This window comes from Phalangium opilio, unplaced genomic scaffold (genome assembly GCF_054372755.1).
Source record: "Phalangium opilio isolate 3A_F unplaced genomic scaffold, DU_Popi_V2 ptg000009l_1, whole genome shotgun sequence".
NCBI classification, from domain to species: Eukaryota; Metazoa; Arthropoda; class Arachnida; order Opiliones; family Phalangiidae; genus Phalangium; species Phalangium opilio.
The window spans coordinates 3541333-3565143 of NW_028324146.1; the positions used below are offsets into that span (position 1 = coordinate 3541333).

General features: G+C 35.3%; 1 protein-coding gene across 1 annotated transcript in view; it reads right to left on the minus strand.

The window, feature by feature from the left end:
• The window catches only part of LOC149713217 (uncharacterized), a 75207-nt gene extending 54129 nt beyond the window's left edge, over positions 1-21078 (minus strand). The window contains exon 1 of the mRNA XM_089847399.1: positions 20303-21078. Coding sequence (XP_089703525.1) covers positions 20303-21077 — 775 coding nt within the window. The 5' untranslated portion in view covers position 21078. The remainder of the gene's footprint in view (positions 1-20302) is intronic.
• Positions 21079-23811: the final 2733 nt, after the last annotated feature.

Consider the following 23811-nt stretch of genomic DNA (forward strand, 5'->3'; position numbering starts at 1 on the left):
TGTTAAGCCAATGAAAAAATTCGCGCAAGAAATTTCAGTTATAATAGATGACAAAAACAAGCGAGTGAGAAGACTTAAAATATTTGAGAAATTAATATTAATCGCGGTACCAAAGTGGTGTTGGTCTAGTACCATTTATGTTTCGTATTGAATTGCATTACTATGGCGCTCTTAATGTACTGTAATTTCTTCTAATGAAATTTAACTTCCAAACACCTTTATCTTTCCGTATATTGTAAAATGCTTCTTTATTTTTCAAATGAGTGTTATCTGCGTTAGGGACTGTTCATTTGCATTTAACATAGGTTAAGAAAGTTGTTTATCTATAGACCATTAAATTAGTTACAGAAGAAAACCAAACATCACAAGGGCGAGGCCATCTTGGGTTATTTCCCTGACTCCACCTCGCACCTCTAGGTGCAGCATGAAATGGATAGTCTCCCGCTTTTAGTGAACTCGGGCTCCGTCTGGCCTTGGCTCTTGGCGCGAGGGAGATAAGCTAAGAGGGCAACCTCCCACACGTGTTTTGATTTCTCTGCAAGCATTTAATGGAATAGACTATTATATAAAGAGAAAGAACCATTGTGGTTTATTTTTCGATGGCTTAGTTTAGAATTAGAAGCCACTGTAGGAAGAACGTAATTCTAACGTCGCTATACGGCCATTTAGAGAATCATGCAACTATATGGTTTTAAGCATCGCACGACGGTGATATGATTATTTTATCGTACACAGAATTAAAATTAAACTGCACTCGGGTAGTCCATCAAACTATGATTATAAAGCTTATTAAATAAGGTTTAAGTGGGTTTATTTTACTATTGTGATGGAAATTATTTTACTATTGTGATGGAAATTATTTTCCTATTGTGAGTGAAATTATTTCACTATTAACTATGAAGTAATTGATATGAAAATAATTGCGCATATACGAAGACATAATTTGTGAAGAGCGCCTTAGATGGCATGATGACAATCGTGAAAAGTGGAATCTTGAACAAAGAGCCGAACTGAATCGAACGTGGTTCATGCGTATCTCAAAGGTTCCTATTTTTCTAAGTTAGACGAAAACCTGCATGATTAGTATGCTATATGAGATTCGTGTCGTCACGTTCATTGGCTCATGGTTGGACGCACATTGCATCAAAAGGGTACAACAGGGGTAGTATACTACTCTAAGGCTTTCCATCCCTGTTAGTCAAAATTCCATATGGCAGTACAAAAATGGATGAAATTTTCCGTCACAAATATCGAAGTTTTTAAAAGCTCTTGACAAAAATAATCAGCTTATAGGAGAATGTAGGATTATTTTCAGCGCCCACCAACTCTTGGAAACGGATGAAGTCGTTTTGATCAGTATGTCTATCACGCTCTGTTGAAACACAGCGCCTAAAGGTTTCGTTACTTTCCAACTATACTGGAGAGTAAATAAACTCTTCAACTGAAAACGCAAAAGCGTCATAAGAGGGCGCGATAATAGGAACTGTATATGCCCGAGTCTCACACTTCCTTGTAAAAGTCGTTAAAATCTAAATTCATAGGGTTCGAGGAAATACATTTTTATTCGAACCTCTTACCATTTTGGACCGTATCTTTGAACTTTAATGTGAGGAATCTGAACAGTTTTAATCACATTATTATTATGAGGTTCCTTTATAATTGTTTAAACTACGAAACACTCTAGGAGATTTCTCTGGCGTTTATCGAGTTAAATTAGAAGCCGTCGTTTAAAATGGAAAGGGTTTCCAAGATTAATATTTTTATCACAGGGAGCATAAATGAGCGTATCTTTACATCGTCTTTTGTCCATTCCGTCGCGTTTTGTCCGTATTGAATTCTTTTTTTTTCTAGCTCAAAATTTTTCTTCAGATAAAATGCTTCAAAATTTATCTTCTCAACTTGTCAAAAAGGATTTTCCTATAATCTTTTTCCTGTGATCTGAAGAAAAAGGAAAGTATGACACAATTCTAAGGAAAATATATGTGATGCCACAATGCTCCATGGCTATTAAATTCACAAGGTTCAAATCATTCCTATACCATGGAATTTAAACTAAAAATGCTGTTAACCACGAAAACCAATCCCCCGGAAATTTTACGGGACACCACATTAAGTATTAGGTACACACCATAAAGGATATTTCCACTCCACTTTCATCTTGAAAGTAGCACCCAGAAATGTAAGAAAACCCTTCCTTACGTAGTAACGTCCATACGTTGAAATCCACTTATTAAATATTAATGTACATATTCGCCAGGGCTTCATAGCTTGAATATGCGCGGCCCGAAAAGGATAAATAACGATATAAGATTACTCATATAATTTCAATATTACCGTCTGTATAACACCAACGTGAACGAGAAGTATCTATACCTGGCTCTCCTACAAAGTTTTTTTCTCCGTGTGTAGTGAGGAATTAAATCCAGTGAAAAATTGCAAACAAAAAGGAAAATGATTAAAAGTTACCAATACGTCTAGATTACTTCAAGGACAGAATTAGACCCGGCCGGGTCAGAAATAACTGATGGACTGTTTCAGAATGTATGCCAAGACGCGCGATGCCTTCTTGAAGAGTGATTGCATTAATAAGCGAGACGCATCGAGCATTTATAAATTATGCTTTTCTCAAATAAAGCTGTTAACTTTCATTGGGAGTAAAGCCGGAGACACACAAATGTTAACGTTCTAGCGAAGCCCAATTAGATGAAAATCGATAACTGCAATGCTGAATCAGTTTTATAAGTTTGCGGTTTAGTATTTAAAACGGAATAGTTCTTCCTTGGGAGAGCGGTGCTGATTTTTTTAAAGGTTCACGAAACCGACTGAAAAAATCTCGTGCCTTATTTTAATTTTAATTGTTTCTAAAGGTTTTGTTTTTTGAAATCTAAATTATTTCGAGTTTTGGGTTTTGGCTAAGTTTTTCTAAGTTTTTTCTAAGTTTTTTTCTAAGTTTTTTTAAGGCAATCTTCCTAACTAAACTAAATGAAGATGCAAGTTTTTTCAAAGGTTTTTATTTTATTTTTCTTACTGAACATGCGGTTCTCTCTCCTTGAGAGTGTCCAAGTTAAGAGTGACCTTTTTTCTCGGTCATATCGTACAGGTAAGCTCGGTTGGCTATTTCTATAGACACCTGCATTTTGAGCTACCTCGGGTAAAAGGGGTATACAGGTTTTTTCTTTTCTTTATAATTTTAGGGGTGGTCGAACTCGAACTGGTTGGATTTTAAGCTATAATAGGTTGTTCTTATTTGTTCGACCTTTAACCTGTCCTTTTATTCAAATGATTTTTCTCTGGGCTCTATAGAAACGCCAACCTTATTTTTCTTTTATGTACAGTACATTTACCTCAGTTTTTACTGGAAAATTTTCAACACTCCCCGACAAAGACTTTTGTCTTTGCAAAAGGGGTTTACAAATTATTATTATTTAAATGAAAATTTATACATCAACATTATACATTTTAAACATCAAACAAAATATTATTATTGTTTTTTAACATATCAAACACAATTATTTTTATTAATTTTACTATACACAGATTTTACTAAATGATAATACAGATCCTTCAATGTTTAGAATTTTAAATTTGTTTTCATCTATATTACCATCTACCTCCCTGACCCATAGAAACCTAACGGAATCCCTATCCTCTTCCGCTAATGCTACCTGCAAAAAGGCCTTCTCTATGTCGGCCGTAATCGCAATAACATTTTTTCTAAACCGTAGTAGCAATAGCAGTAGATCTGGGTTTAAATTAGGCCCACTATTCAAACAATCATTTAAAGACGGTTCCCCTTTAGCATGAGACGAACCGTCTAAAACCACTCTCAATTTTGTAGTGGGATGGTCTTTCCTTCTAACTGGCTGAGGAGGGGCGTAATACGTTCCAGGGTTATTCTCTGCCTCTTTTGGGTTAACTACCCTTTCGATTATCCCTTTTTCTAGCTGATCCTCAATTACTGCTTTATAATCTACGAATAGTTCATGATCTGATTTAAATTTTTGAACTAAAGGTTTGAACCTTTGGATAGCTAAAGGGAGATTATTGGACAGTGTTTCCTTTTCTACACTCCATGGAAGTTTCACGTGATATCTGTCATTTTTAAATTCGGTGGTTTCCCTGAATGTTTCCATAAATTCAGAGTCTAAAGGTTTGTTTTGGGGATTTCCATCAATGCCTATAGCTTCCAGCTCCCAAAGTGATTTCAACATATCTGACGTTTTTCCTGTATTTACTAATCCTACTCTAACAACGCTATTATTTACAGTTGCTGAAGGTGTATTTGTTGGGCCTTGGATAACCCACCCAAATAGCGTTTCCAGGCAAACTAAATTTTTGCTAAAACGTTCTACCTTGCCTGTAACCATCTCCCAATAATAGTCTCCTCCTATTAATATTTCTATGTTCGTGTCGCCTAATTTAGCCTGACTAGGCGGGTCACACAGTTTTAATCCTTTCTTTTCCATCAAATTTTCGATATGTTGAAATTCATTTGTGGCAATCGCGTCACACAAATAGGGAAGAACTATAGCATTGATTTCAATCCTCTTATTTGGTTCTACTTGGCTTTCTAGGGTTATTTTTACAACTTCTCTTATCTCCTCGCTAGGGGTTTTATTTGCGAAATTATACACAGTGACACTTTTTCGCCCTATTACTGGTAAATTCAAATTTTTAGCAACTTCTTCTCGTATGAAGCTGGCTTGCGCCCCACCGTCTAATAGAATTCTAACTTCTAATTGTTGTTCAGAGTTTTCAGGGTTTAAACCCGTGGTTTTGGCGGTTTGCAATAGGACTGACCCCAATTCTACTTTGGATGACGCAACTGTCATTGTTTTTACCTCAGTATTTTTCTGAGACTCCTTATTTTCTATTTTTTGATTTGATCTATTTTTTACGCAGATTACTAAGTTGTGTCTGCCTGAACAAATTTTGCAAGTTTTGTATCTAGATAAACAATTACTAGCCATGTGTCCCTTCTTAATACAGATATAGCATCTACCTTGCTCATTAACTAATCTTTTCTTCTCATCTAGACTAAATTTGTGGCAGTCAGTGGATGAGTGACTTTCGTTTTCGCAAAATATACAGAATAATGATCCCCTGTTTTGATACTGATTGAAATTTTGATTTCGTAAATTTTCCTGGCTTTTAAAATTACCTTGACTTTGGAATTTTTCCTGGGATCTAAATTTTCCGTCATATTGCGGCTTATTTACACTTGTTTGCAAAGCTGTAGCAGAGGCTAATTTTGGCCCGTCATTTGACGATTTGAACTCTTTTGTTTTTGTTTTTTCTTTAATTTTTGAACCTAACCTAGCGGACGTTTCTCTCGCGTCTAATTGTTTAGCTAAAAAATCCATTAATTTTTCTATGTTAAATTCTGCATCATAAGCTCCGCTCAAGCTATACTGAACTCTAATTTCTTGGGGTAGGCTCTCTAAAATGGCTGGGCAAACGGAATATCCGCTAAGCGACGTGTCAACCCCCAGTGACTCTAAACTCCTCAAACTAACTTCGCATATGGTATAGAGACGGCGTAGACCTTTTACATCATTTGGGTCAATAACTGGATCCAAATGTAACAAATTTTGTATGTGTGTATGCTTAACGAATCCTGGTTTATCATATTTTTTCTGTAAAATTCTAATTGCCTCATCATAACTAGCGTCTGAGACATGTAATCCAGCTAAACTGTCTTTTGCTTCTCCCGCTAAGTGGGATTCTAGTTGAGAAAGTTTTTCCGTAGGAGATAAATTTGCTCTGCTTACCGCTAGCTGGAATCGGCTAAAAAATCCTTCCCATTGGGCATAGTCTCCTGAGAATTTGGTGATTTCCAGCGGTGGTAGTTGGGACTGTGTCCGGAACTGGTATCCTGGTGGAGGGTTCCCAAAATTTGGGCCTTGGCCGGCGCTATTGAAGGCGGCGTTGGCTGCGGTTGCCGCTGCTGATGGTACGGTGTTGTTAACGAGGGCTCCCCCGTTGTTTACGTTGTTGTTTACCGTAGGTGTGATAATCGTTGATCCACTTGTAGAACTCGACGTTGACGTTGATTTCAAATTGTTGATTTTTCTTTCTGTTTTGCTTATTAAAAGCGTAATTTCGTCTTGTATTTGGTCGGCTTTGTCCACATCCGCGTCTATAGCCGATTGATCGGTTATGGGCATCAGGGCCCAAACATCTTTGTCTTGCTGTTGCAGGACTGTTTCTTTTTGTTTTAGAATTTTAATATTGTCCTCTAAATCTTCACTTAATACTGCTGGGTCGATCAATAAGTCTTTTAAAACATTGGAGACTCTTGTTACCGCACATCGCGTTCTCGTTCGCAATCCTTTTATCCTAACTAAAGCAGTCGGGTCTCCAACTGTTACTGTGGATTGTTGGTTCGTACCACCGGAACCTCCGGGAGGTTGGTTTCCGAGCATTTTTCGCGATTTTTTATAAACGCGCTAAAAGTTTTAATTACCGCAATTTTTGTTTTCAAGTCCCGATCTAAAGGTCCCTGGTTAATCCCGGGTTTCGCGTGCACCATAAAACGGAATAGTTCTTCCTTGGGAGAGCGGTGCTGATTTTTTTAAAGGTTCACGAAACCGACTGAAAAAATCTCGTGCCTTATTTTAATTTTAATTGTTTCTAAAGGTTTTGTTTTTTGAAATCTAAATTATTTCGAGTTTTGGGTTTTGGCTAAGTTTTTCTAAGTTTTTTCTAAGTTTTTTTCTAAGTTTTTTTAAGGCAATCTTCCTAACTAAACTAAATGAAGATGCAAGTTTTTTCAAAGGTTTTTATTTTATTTTTCTTACTGAACATGCGGTTCTCTCTCCTTGAGAGTGTCCAAGTTAAGAGTGACCTTTTTTCTCGGTCATATCGTACAGGTAAGCTCGGTTGGCTATTTCTATAGACACCTGCATTTTGAGCTACCTCGGGTAAAAGGGGTATACAGGTTTTTTCTTTTCTTTATAATTTTAGGGGTGGTCGAACTCGAACTGGTTGGATTTTAAGCTATAATAGGTTGTTCTTATTTGTTCGACCTTTAACCTGTCCTTTTATTCAAATGATTTTTCTCTGGGCTCTATAGAAACGCCCACCTTATTTTTCTTTTATGTACAGTACATTTACCTCAGTTTTTACTGGAAAATTTTCAACAGTATTCTGTTTTTTACGAGACAAGTATTGTGATTTTTGCAGCCACAGCGTACATTAAGTAATTCAATTCCTTGGTAAACTTCATAATGCTAAGTCTAACAAAGATTTTAAAAAATGGAAAAGAAATGTAAGCGCCATCTATGACAAATTAAACCTATTCATGTCAAATTCTTCAAATTAAATCCTTTGAGTTAGAAAACGTTGTTGAGAATCACGAGTTGTACATTATATTGCGACCACATTTGTGTATAGAGCTCGGCATTTTCGATCAATTATCTACTTTATTTTATCTTTATCCATACCCGAAAATTATCCACAGAACTTACGTGTTAAATCGTATTATAATCCGCAAATTTGTTTATAAATAATCGGTTATCCACCAATTTGTGGATAATTGATCGAAAATGCCGAGCTCTATTTGTGTATTGTATTTTTCAGTAATATTAGACAGAAATTGACCGACAACTGAAAAGCTCAATTGAAATTTAAAATTGTTTCAACTCTTCCTGCAGTTCAGACCTGGTAGTTGCGCATTTCTTTTATAACTACTTCTTCCCCCATAATATTATTCGTATATATCCGTAGCATAAAAGGTTCGCTTTATTTTTTCCAATTAGGCCTACTTCTTTCGTAAATCAAGATCGAAGCCGGTAGCGGGTCTTTTCTTATTAACTATTTCCTCGCCATACAGGTTTTTCGTGTATCCGCTTTCCCCAAACAAACGCGCAAACAAAAAGTACACACGAAAAACTCTGATCTTGTAAGCCTATCGTATGAAACGTATCAGAAGAAAAAAATTTCCGAACGTACCTAAAAAATTGGAGTCAATAGTCCATGTAACCTTTCAAAAATGAAAAGAAAGATTTTCGTTGAATACAAAGAGAAGTATACCAAACCCAAGCCAGAGAAACGCCTTCACCGAGCAGTAAAACCTTTACTGAGAAGTTCTCGCATACACTAGTCAAAAATCATTTTATCGACCTTTTCTCCTCTCCTAACCCGGGAACAAGCAACTGAAGTGGAATGTAATTTTTTCCCATCGTATCTTGATAATGTTTATAAATATGATTAGAAGTGCGTTACTCTAGGTAATACGTTAATTAAATTAATTCTTTCATAAACCAAGTTTACAAGCAAGGCTTATAATACTGGCTTACCGAGACCTTTTCCCGAATTTAAAAGCAATTCTTTTAAATGCACGAAGCGGATTTTGTTCAGAAATTCCAAAAAATTGAAACGAAATACAATCAAAGTTCGTCCTTGTACTACCTATACAACACATGGGGGTTCCCAAGAAAAGAAAGAAAAATTGCGCGAAAACAAAGTCAACAAAGACACGAACTATGTTGACTTAACATCGAATGCAGTTGTTCTTTGAACTAAATCACAGAGACGTCTAGCTTACTTGCCTGACGTGAACAGACAATTAAGGGTAACAAGACACCAATGTACTATAATAGCTCCTCATTGCGACTTCGTCAATACTGCGTACTAATATTGAATTACTTTGGATGTAGAACGCTAAAATTGTGTTCAACAGTTTTCCGCAATCACTATAAACTGTTACATTTAGTACTTTATGTTAAAGAACGAACTAAGCGCTGTTGCTTAGAAGCTTGGAAATTCTTTTAAAGGAAGTCATTTTATTGCCACCCATTCGGCTCTGTCATTTATGTAAAAGGTTTTGTCAGTAGAAAGAGAACAGTTATGGAAATATTTATAAAATTATACCAAAAAAAACCTCAGAAAACATTGGTACCCCATATTTCCAGGAATAATTTATTTAATGGCTCTATAAAGATAGGCTGCGTTCTTGTAAAAGCGCCCTTCCAACTTGCAACCACAAAGGGTATAAAGATACATTTAACAATAAGCGACTTTAATATTTTTATGCAAGTTTAATGTCGCACTAAAAAATTAAAAACACCCACGAAAATTCGCGTCTGATAGCGTTTTCCTTTGGGTCCTCGCGGAGCGCTCCCATGGAGGAATAAAACTAGGAGATCCTATTCTTCAAAAACAGTCTTCAACGAAGCTGGAAACTACTACTACCATTTTTATTGCTCCTTGGGAGCGCTCCGCGAGGACCCCAAGGAAAACGCTATTACAAGCGCATCATCAGGTTGGAATTTTCGGAAAAGATTTTCTTTCACTCATTCCTATCGTCATGTGGTTTTTCATGCTGTGATTTGTATAGTTTTTTAATCAAAAGGACACTGATGAGACTTCCCGGGCCGTCGTCGCGGCTGAGAGCTAAACGTTTTTTGCGTTATTCTTTTTTATTTCTTACGATTCTCTTACATCAGGTTTAATGTAATTGTTACGCATGAATATTTTTTTGTGTTGGTGAAATCAGGTGTATGGTTATTGTTTTCTATAATATGTTCTGCTAATGCTGAAGAGTAGCATTTTTTAATTTCCTACGTGAGCACATTATTTAAAATATACCATATTTGTTAACAAGAGGAATTTAGTCTTATTAGGTATTTAAGTATTGCCTTCCTTCAGATTTGAGTGTTCTTGGTCTAGTGCTTAGTTCTGGTTTTCATGTTCATGACTTGACACATTTCAAGTTGCAAAAGTAAGGAAGCAATTATGGATTCATTTAAAAATAACATTTTCAGACAATTTAAGCATCATGTGGAATAAAATATTTCTATTATTTTTCCAGTGTATACCCTTTTTTACTGTTTCGGGTCATGGATAATTGCTTTTAAACATTTTAATTCCTTGTTGTAAGCTTACTCTCCAACCCCAATGATCGGCACGTGGATTATAGTTGGTTAATATCGAACTACCTCAAGTCTGAATTTTCAGTGATAAATTTCGCCAAAATCAAACCGTACAAGATCTTCTCGCACAACACAGAGCAATCGATATGAAAATTATGCCAGTGTAAAAGTATGTCATTAAACCATAACTGTGAACAGAAGTATATTGTGTAGTGTTAGAAAAACAATTAGCTCAGTTGGTGAAGGAACTGAAGGCTTAAAAAACGTTTATTAAACTCGAAGTAGAATTGAAAGTTACGGGGTACAAATTTGTCTATTATCTTACTTCTTTTCGGGATTTTAACGGATCCAGACTTAGGTTGATTTGCGAAGTTCTTCAAGATGAAAAACTTGGGTCGTCTTGCGTCAGTACAGGAACTTCCTTTAGCCAAGGTATTTGAAGATATTTGAGATTAACCTTCATCTCTATCGTATTTAGAGATAAGAGTTGAAAATTTACCGTCCGTAAATTACCTTTAATTTACCAAATATCGCGTAATAAACCAATATATATCTTATCGTAATTTTACAGTGGTTTTTCACCGTGGTAAAATGCCAAACATTTTCAAAATTTTGGTGCTCAGAGTTCAAACCTCTGGGAGTAAAACCAAGTGTACTAGCCTGCCAAAGACTATAACAATGTCCCTTTTTATTTTGGAGTTCCGTTTTCCCTCGATTTCCTGTTCGTTCACGCGGAAGTTCTGGCGGGAAATCGTGGTTCACTCATTCTCATATTGTTAATCACGGTATTTACTTGTCAGCTAGGCCAAGAGGTAGGCTTACTATGCTAGTGCTTTTTTTATTTGGGCCAAGAGCTCATTAAGCAATAAATGATCAATTATTTCCCTATTCTTCCAAAATGACTCGCCAGGCGTCAGCCAGCATTTACAAAGGTGCGATAGAAATTTCGTCTTTTAATAAAGGCCACGGCTAACGTCCTGGTAGTAAAAGTCCCAAAAAATTGTAAAGCTAGGTATAAAATGCTCCCAATTCAACGTTGTTTAAATTAAACACTTGATAATATAAATTACCATAAATTTAAGACTGAACGTAAACTTTTGGTTTCCCAAAATTTTAATCAGTAAATTACAGTTTTAAGAAAAATTACCGTAAATTCACATCTCTGAATTTGTCTCTAGTATCATGAATCACTGATCTCACAAAAAGAAATACCGCTACAGTTGACGGAAAAAGGGTATTTCTTGTCGACTGCTATTGCTTGTTTGTGCTATACTCGAAACACAATTTTCGCTTAACAAATTTGGAGTAGAATCTTTGCCCAACGTCTTACAGACAGGATGAGATAACGAGCTTCTCATCGACAGTTGGTCTAAACAAGGCCCTGTAAAGTTAGATCCTCGACATACAATCGATATTTACAAGATAGCGCGTTTTTTCGTAGTATTTCCATCTTGTACAGTTACCACGGCTAAGTGACCTTTACCCTCTTTGATAGAAAAGTTTTCACATCGTACTGAGTCCTTAAGAATGCTAAGTAATTTCATGTAATAGTTTCGTAGTTATAGAGTACTATATTAAATTTGGAGTCATATGACCTATTGACAGTCTAAGCAAAGGTGTAGGATCGGCATGATGATGACTACAAATAGAACTATATGTACCCTAATTCAGTTGGTTTTTAAAACAACGTATATGATGATAAAAATATAACACGACCGAAAACAGGCGATCCATTAGTTCTTTAGACAAACAAGGAGCTCATTACAACTATAGTTTTTTATTGTTAGAGGTGCAGGCTGGGCCGGCTTGACGGGCGGCCTTGAGAGGATGCGATTAATCAGGCTTCATTTAGTGATTAAGCAGGAAAGTAAATGAGGTTTTCTTTGTAGTTGTTGGAAGGGTGTTGAGCCAAGTCACTGCCAGCGGACATAGGGCATTCGGCACCTATATGAGTTGCATTTCCTCAAACTTTGTCGACCAAAACTTGCAAAAGCTAGGCTAACAGGACTGCGCCACACTTTATTCTACAACCAATATTATAGAAAGGCATCACTCATTCCCTTTTAAAGATTTAAGACGACCAAATGTCGCTAGAGCCACCACATAAATTCTCGTCTCTAAGCGTGCCCCGCGATAGTGGGGCAGCCAGCCAAGAGAAAATATTGCATTTAAAGAGATGTTTTCTTTTCGGGCAGGAATTTCGCGGGCTCATGGGACCCTGTAAGAGTTGGGGCATGTCACACGTCTGCGAGCAGAAAACTCCTGCAAAAAAGTGGTAAACAAGAGCGAACGGAAAAATATTTAGGGGAAATTCATGAAATATCTCGCGTGAAAGGGGTAAAACCTTGTTTTGAAAGCAAGTAAACTAACGGGGGTTTTTGGAACAACATTTTCTTAGCCAAAGAAGAAGCGTTATAGAGTTTGAACTTCTGGTAAAACAGATTTGTTTCGATACTCTATGAAAAGAGATGGTTCGACAATAACAGTTGCTGTAGGATATCCAACACAGTGCTACTAGTGTTATCAAACTTATGCTTAACAAAAACGACTCCGTGAAAAAAAAAACATTACTTTATAGCTTCAACATGAAGTTTTTAAAATGTTATTTCATAGTTTAACCATGATTTCAAAGTTAGGATTCTTGTAGTTTAGTGAACCTTGTATACAGCACCGATCTGAACTTTGAAAGAGTCAAAAACATTTTACTTCTCTACACCATTGTGAACATTATCACCATTATCACATTCACCATAAATAACACCAAATATGTAAACACTCCTTATTAAATAGTATAAACCTTCCCGGGTAAGAGAGTCGCGAACTTTCAAGGTATAAGTTTGAAAATGAAGTTTTGGCGTTAGTTATTTATGCAGTTGCCGGAATAAACGAAGAATACTTTAGCTATGCTCAACGGTATTGTGCGCTAATAGAGTCTGGGTAGGTAAAGCACTAGGAAACGATTTGAATATAAATCGAAAAAGGACATGGAGTCAGTAAGCGGTTTGTTATCAACCAAAATAACCATAATATAAACAGTTGTACAAAAACCAATTACGTGACTTGGTTTATTTCATTATATTAGAGAGATCTTAGAAATTTATTTTGAATTCCAGAAGAACTTGGAATTAGCCTTTGCTACCTTGAACTCCATCCGTTGAAAATTGATAAAGTCTCCATTTTATGTAATACGTCAAAACTCATTTCTAGCGTCCACAGGAGGTTACAATGCTATGTTTTGGGACATCAAATTATTTAAAAATTTAGATAGCCACTAGAGTGAACTAGTAAGGATCCAAATCCAAAATAGGCTCCTCACTCATATTGTGAAAAATAAAACATTTTTAAGCGAGTATACCATGTTTTGAAAATATTATGGCATCATAAATACGTTCTTTATAAGTATACTTGATTTAAATTACCTTAGTTCAACGCTCTATTGAATGTGCACAAAAAGAGGATAGATTTAGCAAGATTAATCGCGCATTTGGTAACCTTTAATCTGGGGAAATATAACTTCGTTATTTAAGGTAAGTGTATAGTTGTTATAATATCTCAACAAACTAAAATAGGTATATTCATTTAATATGAGGAAATTATTATTGAAAAACAATTTAAAAAAATAAGGGAAAAATGTTATATTGGGTAACCTTTTTAATTAACTTAAATTTATTTGACCATAGAATCGGTTTCGAAGTTTTATTTTTATGAAATGAGACTATTAAAATGTAACAAGATTATTAATACGTAATAATTTCGATCATTCAGATATCTTACAATTTTATCCGCGTTCCATTAGTTCAAATTCGACCAAGAGTAATTTCTGCAATTCGAAATTCGAAAGACGCGTTGAAAACGTTCAGAGTTCCACGATAGAGAAATCATTATTTTCTATTCCCTTAGGTTCTTGAGGAATTGAGGATTAAGGATTTTTAAAACTTTAATACTTTAATAAGATTTGAATAATCCTTTAAGTACTTTTGAGTAATATTTATGAAACTTCGAAATAAACCATTTGGTTTAGATCAGGTTTCAGTTACCTTACATTGGGAAGGAAGCTCTCAGCACCGTCTTGATAAAAATATACTCTATGATCGCGTCCAAACCTAGTGATGTCTTTCATACCTCTCACAGTAAATGAAATCTACAGTAAATAAACGTTTCAGTGCAGAAGCACACATGCATTGCTTTATAATCACAATTACTTTTGAAAACTACTTCAATTAAGCCAATAAAATTACTATATGCTGTAAAAATTGCGTGTTCGTCCTAACAACCGGCCGCATTGACTTTTCAAGCAAAATACTTAGTCAATTCTTACAGCGCGGTATTTCACTATTCAAGATCAAAGGCTTCGCTAATACTAATGAATTTATAAAACAATACGTGACAATTAATGCCTGCATAATTTCATAAGTTGTTCCATGTGTATATCACAAGTTACTGAGAGCTTGTCAAGAAGTAACGTAGGTCATAGATTCTCGTAAAGCGACGCCTGGTGAGGCGCTGTCAAAGGCTTAGGACAGACTAAATAAGAAGATGGACTGCAAAACCGCGTGTAGTCAATTCTCGCGTCGTTCTCGAACTAGCGCTCAGTAAGTCTTCAACATTACCAGGCATGGGTAGTTTCACACTTATGGAACATCTTATAAACTTATGTTGTAAGACAATGGAATATGTCAAAATTTAGAGCAATGTGTAACGATTTTTTCAAATTTGTTTTCTGATAGCGACCGTTCTATTGGCCGCAGCGGCTTTTTTATTATGGTAACCAATAAAAGCGGGAAACAAATGGCATAAATTAGTTTGAAGTTAAATTAAACGGAAAGTGGCAGTATATACCAAAGCGATAAAAAAGTAATTTTCTCGTGAGCTTCTATAAACGAGGAGTTAATGTTTTTAGAAAATGCTATCAAGAACTTAATTTATGGTTCCATTTCATTCGAATGCTCTGAGGGTTAGAATTGAAAAATTGAAGAAGAAATGAAAGTTGGAAACGAGAGAAATGGCTGGGAAAAAAAGACCTTGGAAATAAGACTGATTTACAATCCTTCTTGGAAAATGCTGATGATTTATGGTTTTCAGTTTATAACCCTTAAACATTTCATCAGAGGGCCTTTCTATTGTAGTTTCTGAATTCTTCAGTCGGTTTTACATGTAAAACACTTTAAATATGTCTTCTTTATTTTTTTCGTCCTTTATATGACAAAAGAAAGAACTTTACTCAGGGTCAACGTTTCTAAAATAACAGGGTTCATACCAGCCTGAAATATCAAGGAAAATAAACAGTTGACTAAAAATTCATTTAAATTCATAATTTTTAGTAAAATTCAGGGAAATTTGTGAGGATTGAGAAAGTTTGCTCGGGAGGGGTTGCATCAACTAAATAAAAACCACTGTCGACTATATAAACCACTCCAGCAGTTATTAAGTGGTTTTGCACCTAAGTATGTCAGGGAAATTGGTTTAATAAAGTAGTTTTTGAAATCTCATGGATATTAATTAATCTCGTTAAACCAAAAGTTCATAGAATTTCGTCCTGTAAACGTTCGGTTAGAGCTAGTCTCGGCTGAAGTTTAGTTTAAACAAAAGCCACTAGATGCTCCTGAAATCAAGGGGTGGAGTTGACTAACCCTCTAAGCTTAGCAAAGGCTGTTTTTAGCTCCGCCCTCAAGCTCTGATTGGCTCTTGTCTTTGGCAAAGTAAAATTTGTGGTAGAAGGTAAGCTAGAATAGGGGTGCCACAGGAGCAGACATATTCTTTAAACAATGTGATTTGAAAGTCCATTCACAAATGACTTACGTTCATTTGGTTTCTTTAATAAAATCAGAAGTAAGATGAGACTAGAAGTGAAGAGCTCTAGCATTGGTAGTAGATCCTGGCACTAGTGAACAAATTTGAGGATTTTATGCCGCTTCCATCGCGCCGACACTAGAGAGAAAAAATTGGTCGAGTTCCAAAAAAATTTCCTACCCCCTTCCCCTCAACCTAAAGCCGCGAAACACGGACGTGGGTGCTTGAATCTAGTTGGGCCGTCTACCGCCGCGAGCGTCTCACGTTTTGGAGGGAAAATTCAGAAACCGGTACCAGAGGGCCAACCGTTGGTGTGTTCTCAAGAATATTCACTTTCGCCAAGTGAATAATTTGGTTAGCTCAGTACTTCTAGTCTCATCTCACTTCTGATAAAAAAAACTTATTAAATTTCTCTACTAGCTCCTGTAAATGCCTTAAAGATTGTCCCTGCACAACACCAAGGCATTAGGTGAAGTATCTAGACTGGTTGCCGGCGAAGATTTCAACACATAAAAAAATATAAATAGCCATATCGTAAAAACTGTCAATGTTCCGGTTTTTAGTTTTGTAAGGAAATTGCTGAGGTTCTACTTTTATTTGCCTGGGCTACGTACACAATCATGTAATTCATTTATTGATTTTTTGAAATCGATATAACCAGTATTGCTTTATATAATGGTTGGGAGCTCCTATCTGAAGTGGGTAACGCGTTTAAAGGATGTAGATTTCGTGAAAAAAGACGTGGATAATAATTTTAACTGAAGACTTCCAACAGCAAGTCTAGTTTCTATCAGTTTTATAGAAAATGAAGTAAATGGGGTAAGAGCTGAGTTATAGTGAACTTTGAAGGGAGAATGAAATGGTATGAACACCATTTTTTAATCGATTGGTATTGATAAAATAACATCAAAATCATTAATAAAACTTAACAAAGCTTCACAGGTTAATGCGTTTCAGAGGTAATGCTAGTGATAAATTATGTACCAAAACCTCACGTGTTTTATTCCGCTATTAAAAGCTTCAGCTAATCTTAGTTAGGCCGTTTTTTAAACAATACAGCCGACACTGTGACAAGTTTTCAGTTTAAGTCATGTCAACCACGTAACCTTTTAACTAATATCGAAAACGGATTTATGGGATAAGAACGTCGGAGTTAGCGAATTCACTCCCCATCCTCGCATACTTTATTGAGAAACTTCGTCTGCTTATATTTTGACTCCACCCACAAATTCTGTATATAGCTACTTCTAGAGATCGAATTTGTGGGTGGAGTCAAAATATAAGCAGACGAAGTTTCTCAATAAAGTATGCGAGGATGGTACTAGAGGCTAAAGCTATGATCCGACGTTCTTATCCCATAAATCCGTTTTTGCTAATATCAATATTAAACTCAACCGGAGAATGTTTTCTCAAAATTAGCTACATCGTAGGGAGTTTTCAAATTTTCTAAAAGAAATGGGTGTACAAAAGGGCCTAACGAAGAGATACTCGAAGCTTATGGAGCTTGCTTTTAATCACGTAAAAAAACACGTTCGCTAAATGGTCACTTACATACCCTTGTTTTTATTATAAAAACCAGTCTTAAGCTTAGTAGTCATCTTTGGATACCTTGAAAAAAATTTATAATTATATAACATTAACAGAAATATTTTTTTAAAATTATTTTCATATTTTTTAACAATACAAAAATCGATTAAAAATGCTTCTCAGACCATTTCATTCACCCTTTATTTACTAAAATCTTTACTTTGCAGGAACTGCTTCGATTGCATATTTCGAAGAGGACTCTCGAATCATAACTTCAAAAATAACAGAAATTAACTGTAATTGTTAGTTTGGCATAGGGACTAGCTTTAACCATTCTATTAATTGTATTGTTCGTGTGGTTATTCCTTAGAAAATTATTAGTTAACTCTTATTTGTCAATGCCATAAATGTACCTTGAATCGAATACCAAGTCTTAAATTTTTAAGTTTTGTTCTTCAATAGTAACGAAGACTTGATTATGAATATAACAAACGGTAAGACGCAAATCTACAGTTAATAATTCCATTCTGAATTTAACTTCATTAGACTCAAGTTAGGGGTTCAACATAGTAACGCCCATCAAAAGAAAGCACATGCTTGTTGCCTTGTTTGCCGCGCCCTTCTGCGAACGCCTATGCGTTAGTTTTTCTAGCGTGGTTTAATCCCCGAGTCGACCAAAAACAAAGAATAAAACTTTTCTTTGAAGTCTAATACTGATGGTTCTTTACTTTCAAATCTTGCGATAAATTTCATTTGGCATGGAGCGTGCCACGAGAATTTTGGTAACAAGAAGGCAGGGCGTTACGCGATTGGTCAGAGATCCTTATTTCAAGTAATTCATAAAATCTGAACCCAATTTTAATTTTAAAATCATTTCCTGGATGTTTCACTAAGCAGACTAGTCTTTTAATATGTAAAAAAATATATAAAAAAATCACATGATTTTCCACTTCACCCTCCCTTTAAGACTAGGAAAACCGTAATGATGAAATCCAAGGGGATTTTTATTAGGCAGTGTTTCAATACGTTTCATACATGTTTAAAATAATACTTTTTTTATAAGCTGCTAAAATAATAATATCTCGGTAATTATTTTTTTACCGTTTTAGCTAATAAAACCTTATAAAACTTGGTTTTATTTCAACATCGAAATTTTACAGAGCCTGAGACTTCTGTTGTGACTGATATTACCATGTTTCCTTATTATAAGTCAATAGTGAGTTGCGTAGTAGAATTACCATGAAAATTGTCGGCATGTTTTAAAGTTGCACTTCACGAATTTAAAACTCTGTGCTCTGTTCAAATAAATAATCCAGATTGAATTATCAGATGAAACATTCTTGTTAAACGAAAAAGAAATAGAAACACGCGTATTTTCCCACATTTAGAGTATCAACCGATCCCAGAAAGAGATAAGTGTTCTCCGTAATCATTAATCAGATTGAAACACTGGCCACGCTCACACCCAGCTTCTCTAGTCACCAAGTGTGATAAGAACATATTGCGCAGTTATGGAGAAATTACTGATCGTTTCAGAGGCTTACTTGAAATATGAAACAAATTAAAATGGACTAAGTCGTATATCGTCTAATTTATATAAAATTTATCTCAATAACAATAATAATAAATTTATTTTCGATCTGATATGATAGGAGCAAATATACAAAACTAATAAAGAAATTAAGTAATAAAAATAAAAACAAAGAAAAAATAATCCAATTAAGTCACAAAGAAATAATTAAAATTAAGTCATAAATAAATAAATGGAGTCTTACACAAAAAATAAATTATGTCATACATAAAAAATAAATTATGTCATAGATAAATAAATATATTAAGTCATACATAAATCAATAAATGAAATCGTAGATAAATAAATAAGTAAAATCGTACGTAAATAAATTAAATCGTAGTCTTAGATAACTAAATAAATTATATCGTAGAAAAATAAATAAATGATGTCGTAGAAAAATAAATAAATTATATCGTAGATAAATAAATAAATTAAATCGTAGATAAATAAATAAATTAAATCGTAGATAAATAAATAAATTAAATCGTAGATAAATTAATTAAGTCGTTAACAAAAATAAAATCAGCTAAAAGTTGTCACAGAAAACTGAATCAAGAATTGAGCATCTAAATGAATAGACAGTACAGCGGAATAATCCTCAAAAAATTTAATTCAAGCAACTGATAATTTATAAATAAACGAGACTTGAGAAAGAGTTAAGATGGTCTGAATTTCTATCAATATTCTTAGTATATAAATTGGAAAATTTTGAACAGGTGAAATACCTTAACAGACTCTCAGTGCAATCATTAGCTCGCTCATAACTGACTTTAACACCATACGTGATGTCTCTACATATCACTTTCCACGCTTCGCTAAATATTAGGGTTACAACCTTTAACGCAACAAAGGCTTCGTTATTCCCCTTTGTTAGAGCATAAGTCATCACCTGCTCTATTGTGAACAAATATTTACAGCTAATTTAAGATAGAGCACTATATCGGTGCGTAACTTTAGAGCAAGTCTCTTTTTTCAAAAATAATTTTGGATCAATTCCTTTCGATGTTTTTACGGCAGAAACTTTTAACGTTTTACGTTACTAATGAAATTTTCGGATATCGGCTACCCACTTTATTGAGCCAATAGAAGATAAGATAGTAACGCTAAAGGAATTGAGCATATGTGGAAGAATATTGACTTTTTCCCTTCTTTTTTTTCTCTTGGTTCTGGATCACAGAATAGATTAAATTCTAATTAAAAATATATTTATTCTGACACGTAGGTAATGTAACCTCAATAAGTAAGACAATGTGTAAAAACTTGTACAATATCTGTTTCTTTTACACACAATAGATATTAATCGCATTTTCTCTATTTTCTTTAAATTCATCAAGCGGGTCTTTCCAATCCTCTAGCCTATGAGCTACTAACCCATTACTAATATATCAACACTAGTGACATCACTGTGCGCGTGTATCTGAGATTCTAGGACACTTTTTGTTACTATATTACTTCTGGTATTGATAATCGATAAGAAAGAATTTAAAAAATGGTAAATATTCCCCGCAAGGGCAAAAAGTCTTACAGGCCAACTCACCCAATTCGTCAATTGCGGGTGACAGAGACAGAGTGACGGCCACGAGCATAACGCACATGACTAAAATGAAAATTCCGAACGCTCCTACGATCAACATTACGAGTCTATGCCTGTCCCTGTCCGATTCAGGACTTCGTTCTCCGGGAAGGGTACGTCTTCTTTTCAAATTTCCGGAATTGCTGACGGTAAAAACATCAGACACCCTTTGTCCCTTTCGGGGTAAACCACCACTTCCACAACTACTAGTCGCCGAACCAGTCCTTCGACACTTTCCCTGACACTCCCCGGCGCTATGACTGCTCAACGAACTTTCTCTCCGTTTTCGATCATCGGAAGAGCATCGGTGTCGCTGACCGGTGTGACACTGATGCACTTGGTGGTGCTGTTGGTGTGTCGTGCTGCTTACGTGATGGTGATGGTGAGATTCGTTGTGGGAGGAAGACCGTCGCGGCCCCGCGGCACTTTCTTTGGAACTGGATCTCCGTATGGTATCCGAAACTTGATTGGAAGACCTTTTAACTGTTCGTGTTTCTTGATGATGATGGTGAAACGTCTCACCCGGCCGATCATCGAAACGTTGATCGCGACACCCTCCACCCCGGCGATGGTATTTGCGATTTCCTTCAAAAGCGTCGGAGCTTTCGTCGTTGCACCGACCACCGCGTTCAGGACACGAACCTTTACGGTTTCTGTCTCTCTCCCGGTTATTCAGCGTATTCAAGGATGAAATTTGCATAGAGTAACGCCTAGTTGGACCTACTTTATCCGTGGGCATAGTAAGTGTGCAACACTTGCGTTGGAATGACGAATCGTTTTGATGGTGTCTCATCATGCTATTTACACCACACACGTGTGTTTTTGGAGGTAGCGGTGGTATGATGTCGAAGGTTTGCAAATTCGCAGCTCCAATATCGCAACAGGAATCTTGAGCAACTTTAAGTATAATCCCATCTTCGATGCACTTTGACGAAGAGGAAATAACTCTTTTAGGGTCTGATTCCACATGGTGATGCACCGTAGCTATGGTGTGTTTTTCCATGGTTGGTGTTTTACCACACCCGTTTTATTTCCATAACCGCACTAAGGCCACTTTACGCGCTTTACAATAGCACGCGCCGTTTTCCTCGGATGTATTTCTTAGTTGGTGAAGCGTGCAGGCGAGAACGTTGGCTGGCGCGAGCGTTTCCGGCAAGTTTTCACACGCACGGGTCATCTTTAAGTGATGGGGGAAACTACGCGCAAGCTCTCGATGTACACTTTTCTGTAGAGCGAAAATTTGTGGATGTAACTCGTGGACGTGGTCGATCCGTCGTAACGGCCGTTCGCTCGCGGGTTTTCTCCCCAAAAAGGAGCATGCGCTGAAGATGGAATTCGGAGGGAGAGAATGATCCGAGATGAGCTTCTGCTTTCTCTTCTCGGCAAGACTCTCGCGCCCTACTCGAAAGATTACTTCGCTTCGCGTCTCAAATGCCATCCGCTATTCCGCGGCTCACTAGCTACTATACCAAGAAATGGATTACGAAAACGCAAGCCAAATTTTATCTTCCGAGTGGGATTACGACGTGCGGAATCGCAATAACTTACAATTTATTATTTTTCTCTTTGAATCACGGTGAAGGTCGAAAATAACGTGTATCTTTTAAAACACCTTGAGACAGGCACTATTGAGATTTATTCCTGGTTTTGTTTAGCTTTTAGTAACACATGACATAAATTCGAACAAGACTCGGGATCAATGTTGTTAAGTATTTTAAATTTTAGGAAATACCTCGGAACTAATATCCATTTTTTTGATCTTCAACAATCTTAGCTGAACTGGGAGAATGTTAGAGCTCAGAGTTTTATGTATGAACACCCTCTAGAACGCTACTACTTCATAAATATATAGTAGAATAACTAAATGTTTCTATCAATGTGGGAAATTTTGACACAGTCCTATTTAACAACTAATTATATCAGAAACAACTATGACTGCAGTTGTTACTTTAAATTTGAACTCAAATTTCAAAACTTCACAAATACCACCTGATGAAAATTTATATACTTCGCGGTATCTGAAGTCATTGAATGAAATTTTCCAATTATTAACTGTTAATAATGGCGGTCATTTTCAGGTGGCATAAAAGCCAAATATCCGTTGCTTTATTTCTCCAGTGTTATTTATGGTAGTAAGATACTGTATAATGTCCATGGAAGGTGTTAGCGTTGTCCTCATTTAATGTTGACTTTAAGTACCGTTTGTTTTCCAAACCTTTAAAGCGATTAACAATTGAAGAAAATAAAGCCTATTAACGGAGTTTAGTTCCGGTACTACCGGTAGTAGTTCCAAGCTTCGTATCGCAAACAGATAAAAGTATTTTTTTAAATCCCTTCAAATCTTGCTTTATTTGAGCTGTTAAAAAGCGGAATCGAAGCAAAGAGGTAGATTGACAAAATATTGCGAAGTGTGTCTTTGAAACACTGTTTAGATAATTGAAATTAAAAAACCTAATATATTTTCGAATAATACCGTTTATTTTTCACACAGACCCTACATGTCTGCCATATTTCACGTGAAATTTCAGATTTTTAAAAATAACTAATAGAAAACTATAATATCGGGTGCTATTTATTAGATTATCTGAACTATTATCCTATATGCATTTCGTTTTATCTGAATTATCCTTTATTAATCTTCTTTATACTTTAAGTTATTCTTTATAATCTGCCTTGCCATTTAAAACATTCTTTTTAATCCCCACACACTATTTAAGTTATTCTTTCTAATCTGCTTCACCATTTAAAATACTCTTTTTAATCTCTATACTCTATTTAAGTTAATCTGCTTCACAATTTTAAATATTCTTTTTAATCTGCTTCACCATTTGAAATATTCTTTTTAATCTCTATACTCTATTTAAGTTAATCTGCTTCACAATTTTAAATATTCTTTTTAATCTGCTTCACCATTTGAAATATTCTTTTTAATCTGCTTCAACATTTAAAATATTATTTTAATCTTCTTCACCATTTAAACTATTCTTTATATCATGCTATATATTATAAATTATTCGTTATATCATGCTTTATATTTAAATTGTTCTTTATAACTATATATACTTTAAATTGTTATTTATATATGGTTTATATTGTTCTTTATTTACGGTTTATACTTTCATTTGTTCTTTATATCCAGTTTATACTTTAAACTGTTATTTATATTCTGTTTATACTTCAAATTGTTATTTATATACGGTTTATACTTTAAATTGTTCTTTATATGCGGTTTATACTTCATATTATTCATTACAAACTGCTATATACTTTTTCTCAAAAGGGCATTAAAAATTCAATTGAAACCATGCATCCATCTACAATAAAATTGAGGATTCAAATAAATATGTTTCTTACAAGAGCCTACACGTTAGGTTTCTCTGTGGAGCAGATGACGTCAGGGTTATGAATGTGACTTATTAACGATGGTAATACTGTAATCATTCCAGGACCAATGTGTTTCACTTGAATAGAGG